Genomic DNA, 18773 nt, shown 5'->3' with positions numbered 1-18773 from the left:
TCCCCGTGTTGCTCCCTGCCCGCGGGGGTTGGTGGGTCCCAGCACAGGGGGACCCCAGGGCCCCACCCCCTCCTGGGAGGCCGTCCCCACTGGAGACCTGCTCGCCTGCCCCAGGCATCTAGGAAGCCGGGAAGACTGAGGCCCCAAGTGTGAGTCTGGATGCCTGCTCCGCTGAGTGGAGGCCCTGAGCTGTGGCAGCCGCCGAGGCTGGCGTGCTGGCCGAGCCGTCCCCAGAGCCGGGCAGCCCGTGCTGGGCTGCTCCTTTCCTGGACTGGCCAGCGATGTGGCCGCCGGGCGAGGAGGTGCCGGCTCCCCAGTAACAGAGGAGAGCTATTGTGGGCTAGGCCCAGAGGTCAGCTATTGTGGGCTGCCCTGACGGGCCTGGCCACTCGGGGAAGAATGGCTGACAGGTGCGGCAGGCAGTGAGCGGGAGGGGAGGCAGGTGAGGTGGGCGTGAGAGGGTCAGCCCAGGGCCTCGGCTGGGGCAGGCCCGGCAGGCAGAGGCCTCAGGCCCGTGGCCCATTTGGAAGGTAGCGGCAGGCTATGGTGATGGGTCTGTCCGTCTGTCTGCATCCCTTTGGTTCGAGGGGAGCTGAGCGTGGGGGTGTGGACAGGAGAGGCTTCTGGAAAGGAGCTCGATGCCTCCGGCCCGGCCCCTCCCCCAGAGCTGGCTGCAGAGGCGCATACCTTGTACCCCACAGGTGCCTGGAGCCCCAGAGTCACCCAGCGCTGCCTCCCTCTCAGGTGCTTGGCGCTTGTAGACCACGTGGGGCTGGGCGTGGCCGGGCCGGGCCGGGACACCGTCTAGGGGCTCAATGAAGTAGTCCTCGTTGGAGAGCTGGAACACACCTTTCTGAGAAAGAGCCAGGGTCACAGGAGAGGGCCAGCACTGGGCGCTCTGCCCACCCGTCCCCGAGGCCCATCCTGCCCAGCTGAGCCCACACTGCTCCCAGCACCCGACTGACCCCGAATGCATGCGCTTTCCTCCCTCCGGGCCTCTGACTCTGTACCCTCTGCCTGCCTTCCCTGCCATTTCACACAGCCCAAGGCTGAGCTCAGAGGCCACCCGTCTCAGGAGGACGCTGCCCCCCCCACCCCGTCAGGAGCAGGAAATGGGGCCACGCTAAATCTAAGATGGCATCTTCTGCGCAGTCCCGGATGGCCGTCTTGAGTCAGGCAGCCGGGCATCCAGACCATTCTCCCTCTTCTTGGCATGCCAGCCATTATGTCCTCTTGCAAACTGGCCTGCATCCCAATCTCGCCGAAGTGATGAATCACTCCCAGGGCCGCTCTGCCCACACCCAAGCCACAGGGATGCCCACTGTCACCAGGACATCCTATGCCCTGGTCCCAGGGCCTGCCAGAGCAGGGAGGCAGGCAGGGGTGTCTCAGGCACACCCACCAGCATTCAGAGAGGCCGGGGGGCGGGGGGGCTTGGGAAGTGTCTTTGGGCAGCCCAGCACCCCCAGAGGAAGCCCAGGCCTCCAACAGGAAGACGGGTTTTATCTCCCCTGCAGCTCCCGCCTTGGCCCCACGTCTGCCCTTGGGCTGTGCAGGGCCAAGAACCCCGAACACCAGAAAGTGCACCACCGGAGACTGGGTTCGAGTGCGGAACTGGGTGGCCCCAGGCAAAGTGCCCCTCCGAGCCTGTCTCATCATCTGTAAATGGGATTGGCACCCATATGCTCAGCTGCTGCAGAGATTCAACAAGATTAACGGGATGGAGGAGGACAGGCCCAGGCTCTCCGAGGTCTAGATGACCTGCAGCTGTGATGCAGGCCGTCTGTCATTAGGCCCTGTTCTGCTACAGCCCATGGACTTCCTGAGCACTCTGAGCTGAGGGCCTTCCTAGGAACGGTGGACGGCTGAAAATGCACACACGTCCCCCCACTCTTCCCACACCCCACCCGCACCTCCCAGAGTGGGGAGGGCAGAGCCGGTCACCTAGCGGGGAGCAGAAGGGGTCCCTGTGCCGCCCGGAGTGGGAGCCGCTCCAACCCAGCACCCAAACGGAGGGAGGCAATTGAGGCTGCAAGCCCTAGCCAGCATCACCTCCACCGGGAGCAGGGCGGTGGGGGCCTCATCTCCCGGGAGGAAAGGTAACGGGGAGGCTGTCTGATCCCGAGAAGAACAGCCTAGAGGGATCCGTGGGCGACAGTCAGAACCGAGGCTCCCAGGGAAGGACTGCACTGTTAGAGGAGTTACCCAGTCTACACAGTGATTCTCAAAGTCGGCTCTCTGCACCTGCAGCTTCCACACTGGGAAAGGGTCAGAAATGCGGGCTTGAGAGACCCACCCCGGCCCACCCTAGCACACTGTTGTTAACGAGGCCTGCGGGTGCTTCCGGCTCGAGTTCAAGCCTGAGGACCGCATTCCTGGGGGACAGCACCCCCACCATGCAGGCGCGAACAACGCCCCCGGCGAGTCCGACGTGGGGGGGGAGGGGCGCACTCACCAGCCCGTCGCAGGCGCTGATGGCCGCCAGGCCGCCCTCCAGCTCGGGGTCCTGCACCTCGCCGAGCAGGTGGCAGGCGGGCGCGCGGGCGCGGATGTGCGTGCGCCCCAGGCCGCCGCGCCGCCGGGTCTCGCTCACGAAGCCGGGCGCCAGCAGGTGCGCATTGGCCGTCAGGTTGAAGCGCAGCTCGCGCCCGCGGTACTGCAGCTCGTAGAAGGCGGGCGCGGCGCGGCGTGCGGACACGTCCCGCTTGCGCAGCGCGCGCGGCCACAGCTCGTAGGACAGGAAGGAGCCCCCCGCGTCCACGCGCACCGGGTGCACGATGTCCAGCGCCGCGCTGCCGTCCACGCCGCGCCCTGCGGGGAGAAAGCCGGGGCGACCGGCGCGTGAAGGGGCCGCGGAGGAGTCCGAGGCCCAGGTGCCTCCCCCAGCCCGCTCCTCTGCCCGGGTTACCCCGATAACCTCCAACCGCCCCCACCCCGCGCCTGCCCCTAGGCTGCTTGCCGCACAGCGGCCTGAGGGAGTCATCCCAAACTGATTGATCGAGCCCCCCCACCCCCGGCCCCCAACCCTGCCGTGGCAGGGCTCTGGCCATGGCCAAGGAGGCCCCGGGGAAAGTAACTTCTTAATCTCATCTCGGCTACACCTGCTCGAGTTCCTGCCACTCGGCCCACTGGCCTCACACCTGCTCCCGCCTCGTGAAGCTGCGTGGCTCTCCCCTCCCGGTGGAACCCACTTCGCTTCCCCGGGCTGCGCAGCTGCGGAACGAAACCTTCACCTCCTTCCCGTCCGGCTCAGAGGGCTCACTGAAGCCTCCCCCGACCACTTTATTTTCAAACGGCAGCTCCCTGTCCCTCTTCCCTGCTTTATTTGCAGTTGGCAGAATCCCTGTCGCCGTCCTCATGGAGTTCCCAGTAACACCAGACTCTTAACTTTTTTGCCATGGACCCCTTCTCAGAATAACGTTTTTGGATGCATAGGATAAAATGCAAGCGAGTGCCAAGGAAACGGATTATATTGAAATACAGTCATCCAAATAATTTTGGAAGTGCGATATAGACTCAAGCGCTCCTTTATGAATGCATGAAGCAAGATCGAAGGGCAAATCTAACAACTACAGTAATTTTGCAGTAGTGATGAGCATCAATCTTATCTGAGACAGAAAAATATGTTGGTCTTCTGGCTCGGTAACAAAGTCAGGTGCTGCGAATGCTACTGTAGTTTGGTACTAATATGCATAATTGAAGGAAATGCTAACTTAGAGGTAAAAAACTTAAAGATGTGGTGTCTTCCCATCAGAGTTCGTGGATCCTCTAAATTTGCCCATGTCCCTGGGGCTGGGGATTCCAGACGATGACACCTGTGGTCAAGTCTGCAGGCAGCTTCTGAAGAAAGCAAAGGGAGGTTCAGAGATGTGCACAACTGGCCCAGAGCCACACAGCGAGAGGAACAGAGCTGAGACTGGGCTCCAAGTCTCCCACATGGCTTCAGTCTCTTTAGGAACATTGTTCTACATCCTCAGCAGTCCGTCCCTTGCTGGGCCGGTTTCCCCATCGCAGCCGTAAAGGACTTGCCCTACATCAAGTTTTTCAAACTTCTGTAGCTACCAGACCTGGTCTTCAAAAGAAATCTTGTGTGGACACATAGACACATCAGAGCAGCGCCGCTGAGGGGGCCAGGGATCCTGGGGCTGATGCTCGTGTCCTGTTCCCTCTCTGCCGTCCCCAGGCTCTGAGGAGCAGTTAGGAAACTGGCCTGTCTGATGTTTCTCTCAGCCTGAGGTCCTGCCCTGACCAACTGGGTGTATGCCCAGCTCTCCGGAATCCCGGATGCCCAGGACAAGGACCCCTCGGGCCATAGGAATGCCTGGACGCCCTGCAAGTGTCCCGCCAGGGTCCTATCTGTGGCTGCCTGCTGGGGCCGAGAGGGCAGCCAAGACCAGCCCGAAGCTCCATCCTGGCCAGGCTGTAGAAACCAACTCGCCCGTCTCCTGCCAAACCACGTGCAGAGAGCCCTGGACACACCAGTGGTGTGCACCCCACCCCCGAGGACATGCCCCAGTGTCCACAGCTGCCCACTGGGCAGCCCGCAGGGTGCTGTCCAAGAGCACGGTCAGTCGAGAGGCAGATGGGCGGGTTCACTCCGTGAGGTTCCAGGCAAAGCTTCCCTCTCCAAGTCTCCGGAGGACATGAGTGCAAGGACTTTCCAGACTTCTCGGGTAAGAATTTGTTAAAACCAAATTAAACCAAATTCCCAGGCCCCATCCCAGACCCGCTGAATCAACGTCTCCAGGAAATGGGACTGGGAAGCTGCGTTTTTTACCAAGAGCCCCAGGGGACTGTGGTCATCAGGGAAGTCCGGAAATCCTCCATGGGGAGTGAACTTGGTCGGAGGTCAGCGGTACCTGGAGAGCTCTGAAAGGCTGCAGGGGCTCAGGACCCGGGCCACAGATGGATTCCATAGCCCCGGGGCTCTGGGGCCCCAGAATCTGTATGTTCCTAAGCCCCGCAGTGACTCTGACGTGACCGTTTCCGAGGCTGACCTTTGGAAGCCAGCGGGCTGGCTGGTTTGAGGAGACTCCTCGCTCTGACGTCCTCGTGAGGGCATTCGGGGTTATGGCACTGCCGCAGACTTGGTTTTGTCAGTTCATTGATCTTGTTTGTTCATTTTGGCTTGCACAAATATTGAAAAAAATATTTAATCGGTTGCCTATGTTTAAAAATGACATGATCTTGTCCAAAAATGTCAATTCCCAACTTTCCTTGAAAAGTCTTATCATCCATCCATGTCAGTCCTCAATTCCCACCTCGCAGAAGTGCCTGGCATGGAGCAGGGAGCCCCCTTGGAGAGGGTCCGTAACCCCCGCCCGTCCCTACTGCCCCCTATTGTGTTCCCAACTATCCTTAAATGCAGGCTGCCCTTTGGCCTCTTGTTATGCTGTCTTTCAATGACTAAAGCACCGAACTTCTGGGCGCCTGGGTGGCTCAGTTGGTTAAGCGACTGCCTTCGGCTCAGGTCATGATCCTGGAGTCCCAGGATTGAGTCCCACGTCGGGCTCCCCGCTCGGTGGGGAGTCTGCTTCTCCCTCTGACCCTCTCCCCTCTCATGCTCTCTCTCACTCTCTCTCTCCAATAAATAAAATCTTTAAAAAAAATAAATAAAGCACCAAACTTCTAACAGAAATGGGGGAACAAGAGATGGGCCACCCACCAGGTTTGTTCACATGCAACACTTTCCTGGTGCGTGGCATTTGCTGGGTCACCCATGGCTACTAATTGTGAGGGAGCGTTAGGTGCGTCAAAGTCCGGGAAAATGTATGAGACACCGTCCTTCCCCTCAACATCGAGAAAGGGTTGTAGGGCCCTCCTGACCCTCACGCCTGGCCCAGTGCTGAGCGGCCCTGGAGAGGGGAGGGGACACCGCCTGGATGGTCAGAGGTGAAGAAAAGCCTCATCAGACAGGGTGGCGTGAGGTCCTCTGACCCTGGAATGTCCCGGAGCGGACACCGCATGATGGGCCCGGGAGATAATGCACGTGCCGGCAACAGAAGGCGGTGAGCTTGCCCACGCACGCGTCTTGTAAAATGAGACCGTGGACTGACAAAATAAGGCACTGTCAGGAACATGGGCTTAGAACACAGAAGGGTTCGGGTCCCAGCTCGGCCATTCCATAGCTGTGCGGCCCGGGCAGTCCCTTCATCATGGTGCTGAGCCTCGGTCTCCCCGCCCGCACGGAGAACCCAGGGCCGTGATTGGAAGGAGCAGCACAGGACAAAGAGGCGGGAACGAGACCGCAGCTGCATCCCAAGGCTCTGTTTTTAAGCATTATTCCCAGCGGTGCCCCGGGCACGGGCAATCCCCCCGCAAGGCTGCTAGAGCCAGTTGAGGGTAAGGGTGTGTGGTGCCAACCGGCCCGAAGCGCCTGGGGTCCTGAGGAACCAGAGCTGTACGGCCCGCTCCTGGGCAAGAGCAGTGTGCTCGGTGCATCGGGCGGAGGTGGGGTACAAATGTGATGGGGGAATCTGAATCACGGGGGAGAAGTGGCCCCAAGAACTCCAAACAAGTGTCCCTAGGGAGGGATCCACGTCCCTCGGGATGTACGGTCCTGCTGAGCATCCCCGCTGTAGACCTTGGGCAAACATCATAAGACAGAAATTCAAAGTGGGTTATAAAGAAGCAGCCTATTCGGTTCAGAAATGTGACCGAAAGGCAGATAAAAGGCATGAGGATGCATGTACTCTCCAGACAGCCCGATATGAATCTGAGCTCTGCCACCCGCAGCTGTTAGCCCATGGGTAAGTTACTGAACCACTCAGAGTCTGTTTCTCCACCTGTAAAATGGGTACGATCATCACCACACCTGCTCCCTTCGGCTGTGTGAGTTGAATGAGCTCCCATGTAGGTGCTGACAACAGGAAACAGCACTCAGCAATCGGGAGCTAAGTTAAAAGAGAAAATTAGCAAGAGAGGTTCTAAAGTATACTCCACGATTTCTTAAAAGCCTGTTTTATCTCTTTGCCTAATGGCTTAAAAAAGCGCTTTTTAGTAAAAAAAAAGAAAAAGAAAGACTTATAGGAAGTTATCACTCTGCAATAACTTTTATGTTCTTGTTTTGCTCTGCACTAATCTTTTTTGTCACTTATATTGTTTTGCCATTAAAATATTTTATAAAGGGAATCGGGGCGCCTGGGTGGCTCAGTCAGTTAAGTGTCTCCCTTGGGCTCAGGTCATGATCTCGGGGTCCTGGGATCGAGCCCTGTGTTGGGCTCCCTGCTCAGCGGGGAGTCGGCTTCTCCTTCTCCCTCTCCCTCTGCCCCTCTCCACTGCTCGTGCTCTCTCTCACGCGCACTCTCTCTCAAATAAATAAATAAGATCTTTTTTTTAAAAGATTTTATTTATTTATTTGATAGAGTGAGAGAGTACAAGCAGGGGGAACAGTAGAGGGAGAGGGAGAAGCAGGCTCCCTGCCAAGCAGGGAGCCGGATGTGGGGCTCGATCCCAGGACCCTGGGATCATGACCTGAGCCGAAGGCAGACGCTTAACCATCTGAGCCACCCAGGCGCCCCATAAATAAGATCTTTTAAAAGATAAATAAAGGGGTGCCTGGGTGGCTCAGTTGGTTAAGCGACTGCCTTCGGCTCGGGTCATGATCCCGGAGTCCCGGGATCGAGTCCCGCATCGGGCTCCCTGCTTGGCGGTGAGTCTGCTTCTCCCTCTCCCGCTCCCCCCTCTTGTGCTTTTTCTCTCTCTCACTCTCTCAAGTGAATAAATAAAATCTTTAAAAAAAAAAAGATAAATAAAATATCTCATAAAGGGGGCCGAGTGAGTTACGAGGCAGACGCCCCTCCACTGTCTCCTAGAGCTGACCCCTGGCAGACTCTCACCCCCGGAACTGTGGGCTCCAGGCTCTGTGGGTGCCGCAGGGCAGAACGAGAGTGCAGCTTCGAGCGCCAGGCAGCAAGACTCCCAGGTCAGGAGCCCTGTTCCAACGGACTGAGCCCGGCCACACCGGGTGTTAAATACTTGGAATTTCATCCCTAGGTGACAGAACTGTCACTTTGCCGCTTCTACCAGAGAAATGCCAACGTGTTTACGCTCCCCTCCCTATCAGAAACCAGAGTTACAGTCCAGCCCTTCAAACGACCTGACCCCACGCTCATGCCAAAGAGGAAAAAATAACCAGAGTGTGCGAGTGTGCGAGAGACAGGTGCCGCCCTCCTCTGGTCAGCCTGTGTGTGCCCGGCATGCACACAGGGCTCACACATGCCATTCAGCAATTAGGGTGGGGCATTACTGGGCCCCGGTCCCATCAACCCCAACAAGTCCCTTGATTAGTCACAGGAGAAAAACTCACAATACACTTTCCTAAAAGTGAGTCCAGGATATGGCCTTTTGGTCTCAAAGAAGGTAGTGTTGAGTGGGTAGAGCCCCTGGTCGAGGACTCCTGGGGCAGCCCCACAGAAAATGACAGACAGCTCAGCAGCTGGGGCTCAGGCATCCTGAGTGGGGGCAGGTGGGGAGTCCCACACTGTGTACCTGTGGGGATACCAGAACAGACATTCCCCCCGGGGGTGCGGGCAGATTAGATGGGAGAGGGTACCTGCCCTGTTTCCACTGCCAAATGGCAGGTCCGAGCCACAGGACTCCCCAAGGTCTCCCTAGTCTCACTGGGTCTCTGTGGGTCACTCTACCCTGTGCTAAGCAACTGACATTCAGCATCTGGATCCTCACAAGCACCCTGCGGGGGAAAATACCATTCTCCCCACTTAACTACAGCCCTGGAGGGGCAGGGGGTTGGCCAAGCTCCTACACGGGTCTGGCCTGCAGTGGAAGTGGAGAGGGTCCTGACCCCCCATTCCTCCCACCACTGCCAGGGGGCCTGGACCCAAGTCTCGGCTCAGGGACAGTTCCCTGGAGCAACCACTTCCTGCTGCCTCATCTCCATCACCTGGTCAGTCCTCATAGACCCTGCTCTGGGCAGTGGGAAAACAGGATTCACGCCGTAACTAAGGGGCCCAACCTGGCAGGGTACGCTGTCCGAGCCTGTCCCCTGGATCCTGAAAGAACTTTCTATCACCTGCCTTGCAAGGCTGTTGCAGAGATGATGAGAAATAAGAACGCATTAAATATTTGCTCCTCTCCATCCTGTCCACACTGCTGCTAGAGGGAACCTCCCTAAAACCCCGCATCCATGAGCTACTCCCCTCAATGGCTCCCCCAAACCTCTAAGATCTGGTTTAAATGCCTCCTACGCTACGGCCTCGGATGCTTTTCTAATCAGTCCCTGCACTGGGGAGGCAGGAGTCCCCCATCCCCAGCACGCAGGCCTAATGCGGCCCACGCCCTGCCACAGGGACGCCCCCACCCCCTCCAGCCCACCCGGAGTTCATCCATCCCCCGTCCCTCCTGGCTCTGGCCTCCCCTCCCCTACAAAGCCTTCCTGACCGCTTCGCCCGCATGGCTCTCCCGGCTATCCGACCGGCTCCCATCAGATTAGGGGATCCCTGGCCGCGGGGCCTGGGGTCTCCTAGACCCTCAGCTCCTAAACTCCCAGGCCGGCTGCCTCAGACGCGCCTGGAGCTCCGCGGCCAAGGAAAGACCTGGCCGCGGGCCAGAGGCTCGTCGGAGGCCGGCCGGGCGGGGCAGGGAGAGCCGAGCCCAGGATCGGGAGAGAAGCTCCCCTCCGCTGCGCTCGGGCTTCTGCACACTCGGGGGAAGGGAGGCAGGAAGTGCTAGGGGCGCGCGAGTCGTGCCCCCGCGCCGCCGACCGCCCGCCGCAGCCCGGAGCTGTGACCCCGCGCCCCCGCCCGCTGCGTGCCGGCGGGCTGCTCTGCGGACCAGGCGCCGACGAGGCTCGACACCGAGCCCTGGGCGCGCGGACCAGAACCGGAGGGGCCCCGCGCCGTACGCCCGAGGGCGGAGGGGCTGCCTCCAGGCACAGGCAGGGGGCCGCCGGGTGCGCGGCTTCGCCCCCCGGCCCTACCCGGTCCCAAGCCCGCGGGGGACGCGGAGGGCGCGCGGGGCCGGCCGGCGGGGAGGGGCGGCCACCCACCTGGTGCGGGTCCGGGGTCGCCGGGCGCCAGGGCGCAGAGCAGCAGGATCAGGGGGCGCAGCCGCGGCGCGTGGCTGCGGGCGCTGCGGGCGCTCGGGCGGCCGGGCATGGCCAGGGCGGGCGGCGCCGGGGTCGGGGGGAGAACCCCACGCGCGGGCTCTCGTCCGTCCCGTCCGCTCGCTGTCCGGTCCGGGTCCGGCTCAGGACATGCCCGGCCTGCGCGCAGCTCCGGCGTCGGGACCCGGCCTGCGGCAACAAAGGCTGCAGGGCCCGCCCCCTCGGCGGCGCAGGAGGCTCCAGGGACCGAGAACCCGACGGCGAGGAAGAAAGAAAGAAAGAAAGAGAGAGAGGAGAGGAGTGAGGGAGGGAGGGCGGGAGGGGGCCGCGCGGCCAAGCCGCGCAGCCCCGCCCCTCCCGCAGCCCCGCCCCTCCCGGCCCGGCCCCGCCCCCGCAGCCCCGCGGGCCCCGCCGGCCGCTGTTAGGGGGCGGGCCCGGGCCGGACGCGCGCGGCGCCCCCCGACGGCCCCGACCGGCCGCCCGGCCGCGGGCGTCCTCTGGCGGCGGAGCCGAGCCGGGCCTCGGGCCGCGACCCTCCAAGCCCCCCTAGAAGCCGGAATTTCCGGAATGTCGGCCTTCCCCGAACCGGCCGGGCTCCCTAGGAAAAGGGGTCCGGAGGCCTCCCGGGGACCCCCAGGTGGACTCTGCTCCAAAGCCGGCTCAGGAGAGAGGCCTGACCGGTGGGCGGCGGCTCCCACGCGAGGCGGGTCCCGCAGCCCTAGTGTCCAGTCTCCGTCCTGCGCAGCCGTTGGGTTAGCGCCGGCCGAAGCGGGGTCCCGCGGGCGTGGGCCGGCCATCTGTCCTCGGTGGCCGCCGCACTTCCTCCTGTGCTCGCAGGAGCCCGCTCCCAGGACACTCCTGCCTTCGCTCACCCTGGCCCTGCGCAGGGACCTCCTCGAGTTCCCGGGCTCGGCAGTGGTCAGCTTCCCGCCCCTGCCCTCTGAGGCCCACACACCTCCTCGCTGAGACCTCCCCGGCACTGTCCCTCATTCCTGGAAGCTCGCTTCCGGCTCCTGCTGTCCTCCTGGGACTCAGGAAGCCCTGGCCACTGAGTTCCTTGACGTCCTCATTTCCAGAGACCTTTCATCCCACCTCTGCCACCAGCTCCCAACTGCCCCACGACTGAAACCTGGGGACCAGGTGCCCTTCAGACCTGACCGTCGACTTTCCCACCCTCCCCTGACCACCCTCCTCATCCTGTTGTGTGTGTTCTTCCTCTGGTCCCGAGTCACCTTCTTCCTCTGCCCACCTACCAGCCCCTCCTAGCTACATTCGCTGCTCGACCCCTAGCTCCCACCCAGCCACCTTCCATCCCCCCCTCACCCCCAATGCAGGGACAATGCACGCACATCCAGCCACACACCCCTCACCCTGTGCACCAAGCATCTGTGACGGGCACTCAGCGGTTTGAGACAAAGGCTTCCACCCTGCCCCTCTGCTCCCCTTCTCAGTCCCCCTTCTCCAGGGCGTGTCTGGACCTCTCCCCTCCTGTTGGTTCCCCAGGCTCACCCCTCCTCCAGCCTCCGTTTTGGTGCCTGAGCCCCTGGACCCTGCTCAGTCCTCATCTTGACCGGCCCTGAGCATTCTAGAGATGCCCCCCACCCCACTCCAGCACTCCACCCTCCTTGGCCTGGCCCATCGCCTCCTCACCCTGCAGATGTAGCGAACGACATGGACACAGTGTCCGTTGTCAGGGGCCCTCACTCCGGAAGAGGACCCCAGACCATGGGCACAGCGACAGACATTGAAACAAGACCCACGGTTGAGAGGGGCTGCAGGGGAATAAAGCTGGGAGACTGGAGGGTGGTCAGGGAAGGCATCTGAAGATGGGCCCTTTGAGTGGAGCCACCGGAGTGATGAGGGCCAGCCATGTGCTGTGAAGGCAAAAGGTGGGCGTAGACCTGGTACACCTGAGATTTGTCCTTGCAGACGCTGAACGTGTCAGCGCTCACGGGCAGCCTCCCTTTCCCTTCTCAGGGCTCCCAGAACACCCGTTGCCCCGCCAGGCATGGCACCCATCACACGGAGGGCCTGTGGTCTGCTCGTGGGTCTGCGAGCCCCACCCACTGTGAGATGCAGCGTCGGGTCTTACTTGCCTTCGTGATCCAGCCCCCAGCACAGTACACCCAAGAGACGAAGAGGATCGGGCGAGGGGACACACAGCCCTCCCCGGCCAACTCCATGACCTGCGAGCCTCGCGCCTGTGGCCAGCCACCAAGGCCCACACCGATTCGAGGCCTCTTGGAGAGAGTGTGTGTTTTCAGGTCCACCTGCTTCCGCTGCAGTCCCGGGTCCTGACCTTTATCCTGTGTGCACCTCCTCACAAACCAGGCTGGACAGCTCGCGGTACAAAGGCATGATGAGCTCCGTCCTGCCCTCGGGACGTGCATAATCACCCAACCGGAAAAACAAGTCCAACTCCAAATTTGGGGAGCAAAGAGTACATTTTGAACAAAGCAAGAGAGATGATACTTCAGCATGTTTGATGTAATTGTTCAGAACGTCCAATTAGAGTCCCCCTCCCAAACCTTGACAGATTATTTTATGTTTTAAATGATCACTGTGCCACGCAGCCCAACATTCCCAGTGAGATTTAACTTAGCTAAAACATGATCAGAAACTCATCAAACTAAATCAGAAACTAGAAGTATTCTGCTTCTATACATCCATGCATATGTTGATAGTTTGCTTAAAAGGTAGCAAGCAGAACAGAGCGTTGTCTATTTAAGATTACAAATGAATAGGTAACAGTGACAAAATGAGGCACACAATTTTTAAAAATTTAATAAAAACTCTGGGCCTCAACCGTCGTATCCGACTAACGGAGACGCTGATCCCCACTCCCCACTTCACGGGTTTTCTTGGGCGGTTGTTCTCAGCCAGGGGTGATTTCACCTCCGTGGAATTTTGCAATGTCTGGAGACATTTTTGGTTGTCACAGCCAAGGGGGAGGTGCCACGGACATCCGGTGGGTAGAGGCCAGGGATGTCGCTGAACCTCCCACAGGGCACGGGCAGCCCCACCGCGAGGGATTACCCAGGGCGACCGTCTCTAGTGCCCGGGTTGAAAATCTCTGGTTAGTGGAATAAATCGTCTGAAGACACGTGTGGCAAACCAAAAGCCTTATGTTCTAGTGTTTGGCTTTACTTTGCGTTTTTTGGGTCAGGCAAGCACAGGGTAAACATACTCTACACACAGTGAAAAGTAACTCTTCCTCCCAAAGCGGGTCGTCCCGGCCCCTCGGTGCTCCTCCCCAGGGGCCGTTTCTGCCTCAGGCTCTCACGAATCCTCCCAGGACGACACACATCCGCTCTGTCTGAACCTGGCTTTTTTCCCTTGACAGCGTAGCTTGGACATGGCTCCACATCCTTGCTTGTGGATCTGTCACAGCATTTAATGGCTTCTTAGCATGGGGTGCACACACCGGATCGTGAACTGCAAGAGGGGAGGAAACCTTTGTTTTACCCACTCATGTATTCTAAGCAGCAGGCTCTCGCTGTGACCATCCTCCGTGCACGAGGGTGAGTACATCGGTGGGATCAGATCCAGCACCGGGCTTGCCGTCCCGGGCATGTGTGTCTGTAACTTGGGCAGAGAGATAGGTATTGCCAAATCAAAGGCACTTTTTTTGGTGGGTCTCTCCCACCCCAGTACATTGCAAGAGTTGCAGAAGTAATTCTAAATTCCGGTGTAGGGGGCAGATTGCTAAACAAGGATGCCCTAAAAGCCCCCTCCGTGGGACAGGCACTGGGTGTTCTCAATTTGTCACCATCTCTGAAGCACAGCACCTTCCCTGCCAACTACCCGGGCCTTGGGAGGGTGGCCTGCCCCATGCCGAGAGGGACAACAGCATGGGAGTCCCGGCGGCTATCCACCTGCAGAGTTCTGAGCCATCGGCCGGCCGCTGCCTGGCCAGCAGCCCCCTGGGCAGTGAGAATGGTCATTAGACAGAGGTCAAATGTGACATCAAACATGCACCGAGTCCCATGTGCTGGCCCAACGCCCCATCTGCAATGTCTCAAGTGTCCTGCTCCCAAGGTGAAGTAGAGGTCATCACTATCCTCGGTGTACCAGTGGAGAACTGCAGCACCCACAGGCCATGTCATCTGCCGAAGGCCCCAGATGTGGGGGTGTCGGGGCCCGGCCGGGCCTGCCTGCGGCACCTGGGTCCCTGGCCGCTGCGCGCCCTGTCCCCCCAGATGGCCAGTTTGGACTGCTGTCATCAAAGGGGCCATTGTGTTGCATCTCCTCCTTCTGGAGCTGTTTCCTCGGGCAGCTAGATGCGTGGGAAATAGGCCCCTTCCCCTTCACCAGGGATTCGCGGAGGCTTCCGTTCACGAGCGCCTGGCAAGTGCCAGGGGCCAGGGGCCAGGCTGAGTCCAGTCCCTCTGGCCTCCACCCCAAGCCCAGCAGCCCCCAGAGGACCGGGCCTGGTCTCACGGGCCGGCACCCACCAGGACCGCGGGAGGAGACTGTTGCCTGCGAATCCAAGCAGCTCTGCACGTGAGCCGCACACCCAGCCTGAGCCTGGCACGAACCTGGCCCCCCTGGTCCCGCTCCCGCCTCTCGCGGCCCATGCACTCCAGCCGCTCATCACCTCGGCTGCTTTCCTTCTCTGTCCTGCCATCCCTTCAGCAATGGGTGTCCCATATCCCTGTGTCTGGAAATAATTTGAAAACTTCTTAGGCTTTTCTGTTGCATTTACTGAGGGCCTGGGACTCTTTCTGCTCATTTATCCTTCAACATTTTTTCCCATGAATTTTATTAACTTTTGTAAAGAAAATACTTGTTTCAACATTTAAAAACCAGAATCTCAGAGTTCCTGGCTGGCTCAGTCGGGGGAGCATGTGACTGGATCTCGGGGTCATGAGTTCGAGCCCCACGCTGCGTGTAAAGATTACTTAATAAAATCTTTAAAAGAAGAAAAAAAGGAAAACAGAATCTTTGCTGGTAATAAAATCCTGGATAAAATAGATTACATGGGCTGTTTCTCTTTTTCTTTTTTTAATCAATAGATTGTTTCTCGCCTTGATTCACCCGACGAAAACTCACGTGTGTTGCCTGCAGTGGAGCTGAGTTGAATGAAAACAGCACGAGCCTTATTATGAAATTACTCTCACCAACATTAAAAATGGACCTGGTTATATAATTTGGGGGTTGGGAAGAATACTTTAAAGATGAAATCAACAGCAAAATCTGTAGGGGAAAAAAAGTTAATAGATGTGCCTACATCAAAAGCAAAACTTCTTCCTATTACAATGCTCCATAAATCCAACATCCGAAAACCAGGAGACCTGGAAAGATCAGAGGGAACAGAGAAGACCATCAAGCAGAGAGGATGCATCTCAGACGGAAGCACCGAAATTTCCAGATTGGAAGAGTTTACTGGCATCCAGCACAATGGAGAAAAAGCAAACAGATCCACACAGGAACACAGCCTCCCCGCATCTTTACGTGCCAACACTCAGGTACTCCGGTACTTGAGAAAAGTCACGCCGGGAGTTTCCAGAGCAGGGGTAACGGTCACAAAGACCATGGTCGGAAATGCACAGGATTCTCTCCAGTAACTCCATGAGCAAGAGGCCAGCAGACCCTGCCTTCAAAGTTCCCAGGAAAATGGTTTCTGACGTAGAGTTCAGTTCTTGGACTCTCGATCCTGTTGCTAGGATATGAAACATAATGAAAGAGATAACCCCAAATCTGAGTGCAAGGGAATGGGGGCGTTGCTCCTCTGAAAAGTGGGTGAATGTTCTGGGAAGACCCTGGAGAACTGCCTGTAACCGTAGTGGATCACACAGGAGGCTCGGGGAAGGCCAACACCTGGAGATCCGGCCGCCGGGTGCCCTGGCCACCGGGCCTGCGGACAGCAGGTCCCCTGTGTACCCTGTGTGGGCCCTGCACCCCCCACCCCCAGTCCCACTACCCCGTTTACAGCTGCTCGCTCTGGTAGAATCCGAGTCCTTTCATTCCTGAGCTAACATTGGCTCCCGTACATGGCAGATGCTTTACCGGAATTTTCTAGTTAACCCTCGAGCAGCCTGCGAGGTGAGAGTTAATATCCAGTTCGCAGGCGAGAGAAATAGACCTTATGTCACTGGCATGAGGTCACACAGTAACTGACAGAGCAGGCCCCAGATCGGATCTGCGTGCTCCCCAGTGCCAGGCTCCAACCGTCTCACCTCCCTGGCCGCACACGCCGAGTTCCGAGAACACACACCGGGTGAGGCTCATCCTCACGGGGGAGGAAGGGAGTGCCGGTCCACGCACACATGAAGCACTTGGCACCTGTCAAATTTGCAAAAGTGTTTGTCTTTTGGTGTTTAATTTGCATATATATCCAAGTAATACTTAAAGAGTCAAATGGTGCTCCACGGAAGCTGGAAAGCCTCCCAACCCGCCCCGACCTCCCCACCACACATGCCCATGGCAGGTTCTGTGGGGGGAGGGGATGCAGCTCCAAGGGGGCTCCTGAGCCAGGCCTGTCCCCGCCGTGGCCCCGCTGTCCCCTGCTTCCCGGACCCTGCGAATCCTGGGGGCTGTCCAGGACCGCTGGGCACATCCTCTCTGCGATCTTCCCAGCACCACAGAGCGTGGCGCTCCGGGAGGGCCCGGGCGGCCTTGGCAGGGACTGTGAGGCAGGAGCCCAGAACAGCGCGGCCCGGTGACTCAGCCACCTGTGATCTCTCTGTGGGGGAATTATCCCACCGGGGCAAACACTGGCCACATCAGTGGTGAAAAATGATCTATGGAAGTGTTATTTTTCCACTGTCCTAACAATAGCCAAGAGATTGTTTTTAGAAAAGAAAACTAAATGTCCCCAACCTGCAACCCTCTCCCAGCCATGACTGCTTCCTCTTGGGTGGGTCCTGAGTGCAGGTCCTTGGAGATGCTATTAGACAGAGCCACATGGGGTAGACGGGAGGCCCCTCATTTCCCTCCGGTGTCAATGGGGCCCTGCCCCCCACCTCATAGGGGGCCATAGGGGTTGGAGGAGTCGATTCTTGTGACAGTCCTGGCCCTGGGCCTGGACACCGGGGGTGCTCAGCCAAGGAGAGGGACAGCGTCCCCTCCGCCCGTCTCAGCACTGCCCCCTCCCCTGGCTCCATGCGCCCTCCCGCCTTCTCTAGGCCATCCCCCCCATCCTAGTGAATGCACTTTCCAGCCCATGTCCCCCACTGCCCCTCCAGCTCTGCCTGCCTGGGGCCCACAGGGGGTCTCCTCACAACCAGGGCCCACCCCACAAGGTGTGCTCACAATTGCTGAGTCCTGCAGGCCCAGCTCAGAGCTCGGCCCTCCCGCTCTGCCCCACGACCTCTGCCCCTAGCACTGTGTGTCCCCCACTCATTTCCTCCTTCCCTGTGCTCCCCTATGCCCCTTGAGCTCCTGGGGTAGGACTGATGCTGGTCCAGCTCTGTCTCCATCACAACGGTCCCCAAATGCTGGGCCTAGAATAGAATAGGCAATGTCCTGCAGGCTTTCATGCCACGGTCCTTCACCAACCCCCTCCATGTGTCATGCTTTGCTTCTTGATGTGGGTGCTGGTTTCATGGGTGTGTTTGGTCTGTGGAAATCCATCATCTATACACTTATGACACATGGGCATGTGTGTGGATATTACATTTTACTTAAAAGGTTTTTTTAAATCCTAGGGTGATGAGAGGGAGACTTGAGGTGGGGTGGAGTTGGGGATATAGGTAGAGTGGTCAGGGAGGACTTCTTGGAGGAGGCAACATTTGATCTGAGACCTGTGGGGTAAGAAGGAGCCAGTCTTGGAGCAAACTGGGGAAAGCATTCCAAGCAGAGGGTCTGGCAAGTGCAAAGACCCCCGAGGCAAACAAAGGTTTGGTGCTCTGGAGGGAGGCCCAGGCCCCGTAGGTGGATCCCAGTGCTGAGTGGGTGGGGTTAGAGGACTGACTGGTCAGAGAGCAGGCACCAGATCAGGCAGGGCCTGTGGCCAGGTGAGGAGTGAGGATCTTACTCTAAATGGGACAGGAGGTCATGGAGGGTTTTGGTCAGGGGCGTGCTGTGATCTGACTCTCCTTCTGAATGTGGAGGACCTGGGCTGAAACACCCAACAAGTCATACATGAATGAACGAAGACAGCGGGTGCACAGAGAGCTCTTAGAGTATGAGAACTTAGAGACCATTTTACAGAGAAGGAAGCAGGGACTAGAGAGGCCTTGCCCCAAATCACACAGCACGTTAGTGGCCAGAGCACAGAGACTAAAACAGGCCACCTGATACACAGTGACACCTCCCACCAGAGGAAGACATCCCTAGGCCCCAGGGTTGCAAGTATGCTCTAATTTTGTAAACTTGCTATCAGATTACTAGTTCATCCAGGGTCCGGCCCAGACTAGAGCTGAGTAATTGGGTTAATTTCCCCCTTTCTGATCACTGGGCAGAGAATCCCACGTGTTGCTGATTCTCCTTCTCCTGGGCAAGGGAGGCAGAGGCCTAGGAGCAGGTCTGGCTGTGGGGACTGATGGCGGGCAGGAGACGTGGGGAAGGCCTGGCCTCTGGGGACCATGGCCCAGCACCTGGTGGCATGCCCTGCCATTGTTCCTGATGAAGGCAGGAAAGAAGGAAAGAGCTAGGGCCAGTGGGGGACTGTCCACCACAGAGAGGAACCTGGGAACAATGGGAAGAAGGAGGAGGAGGGGGGCAGGGGGAGGAGGAGGAGGAGGAGGAGCGGGAGGGGGAGGAGGAG

At 58.8% G+C, this 18773-nt stretch overlaps 1 protein-coding gene across 1 annotated transcript in view; it reads right to left on the bottom strand.

The window, feature by feature from the left end:
* ADAMTS7 (ADAM metallopeptidase with thrombospondin type 1 motif 7) overlaps positions 1-10351 on the bottom strand; it is a 39458-nt gene extending 29107 nt beyond the window's left edge. Inside the window, exons 1-4 of the mRNA XM_081831898.1 lie at positions 10007-10351; positions 2456-2811; positions 543-853; positions 382-403 (exon numbers count right to left, since the gene is read on the bottom strand). Of these exons, the coding sequence (XP_081688024.1) occupies positions 382-403; positions 543-853; positions 2456-2811; positions 10007-10115 (798 nt within the window). The 5' untranslated portion in view covers positions 10116-10351. The remainder of the gene's footprint in view (positions 1-381; positions 404-542; positions 854-2455; positions 2812-10006) is intronic.
* Between the last annotated feature and the right edge of the window lie 8422 nt (positions 10352-18773).

Source organism: Leptonychotes weddellii, chromosome 9 (assembly GCF_054177405.1).
Source record: "Leptonychotes weddellii isolate Sample4059 chromosome 9, ASM5417740v2, whole genome shotgun sequence".
Lineage (NCBI taxonomy): Eukaryota > Metazoa > Chordata > Mammalia > Carnivora > Phocidae > Leptonychotes > Leptonychotes weddellii.
The sequence above is the reverse complement of the archived record's forward strand: the minus strand, read 5'-3'. Positions and strand labels throughout refer to the sequence as shown.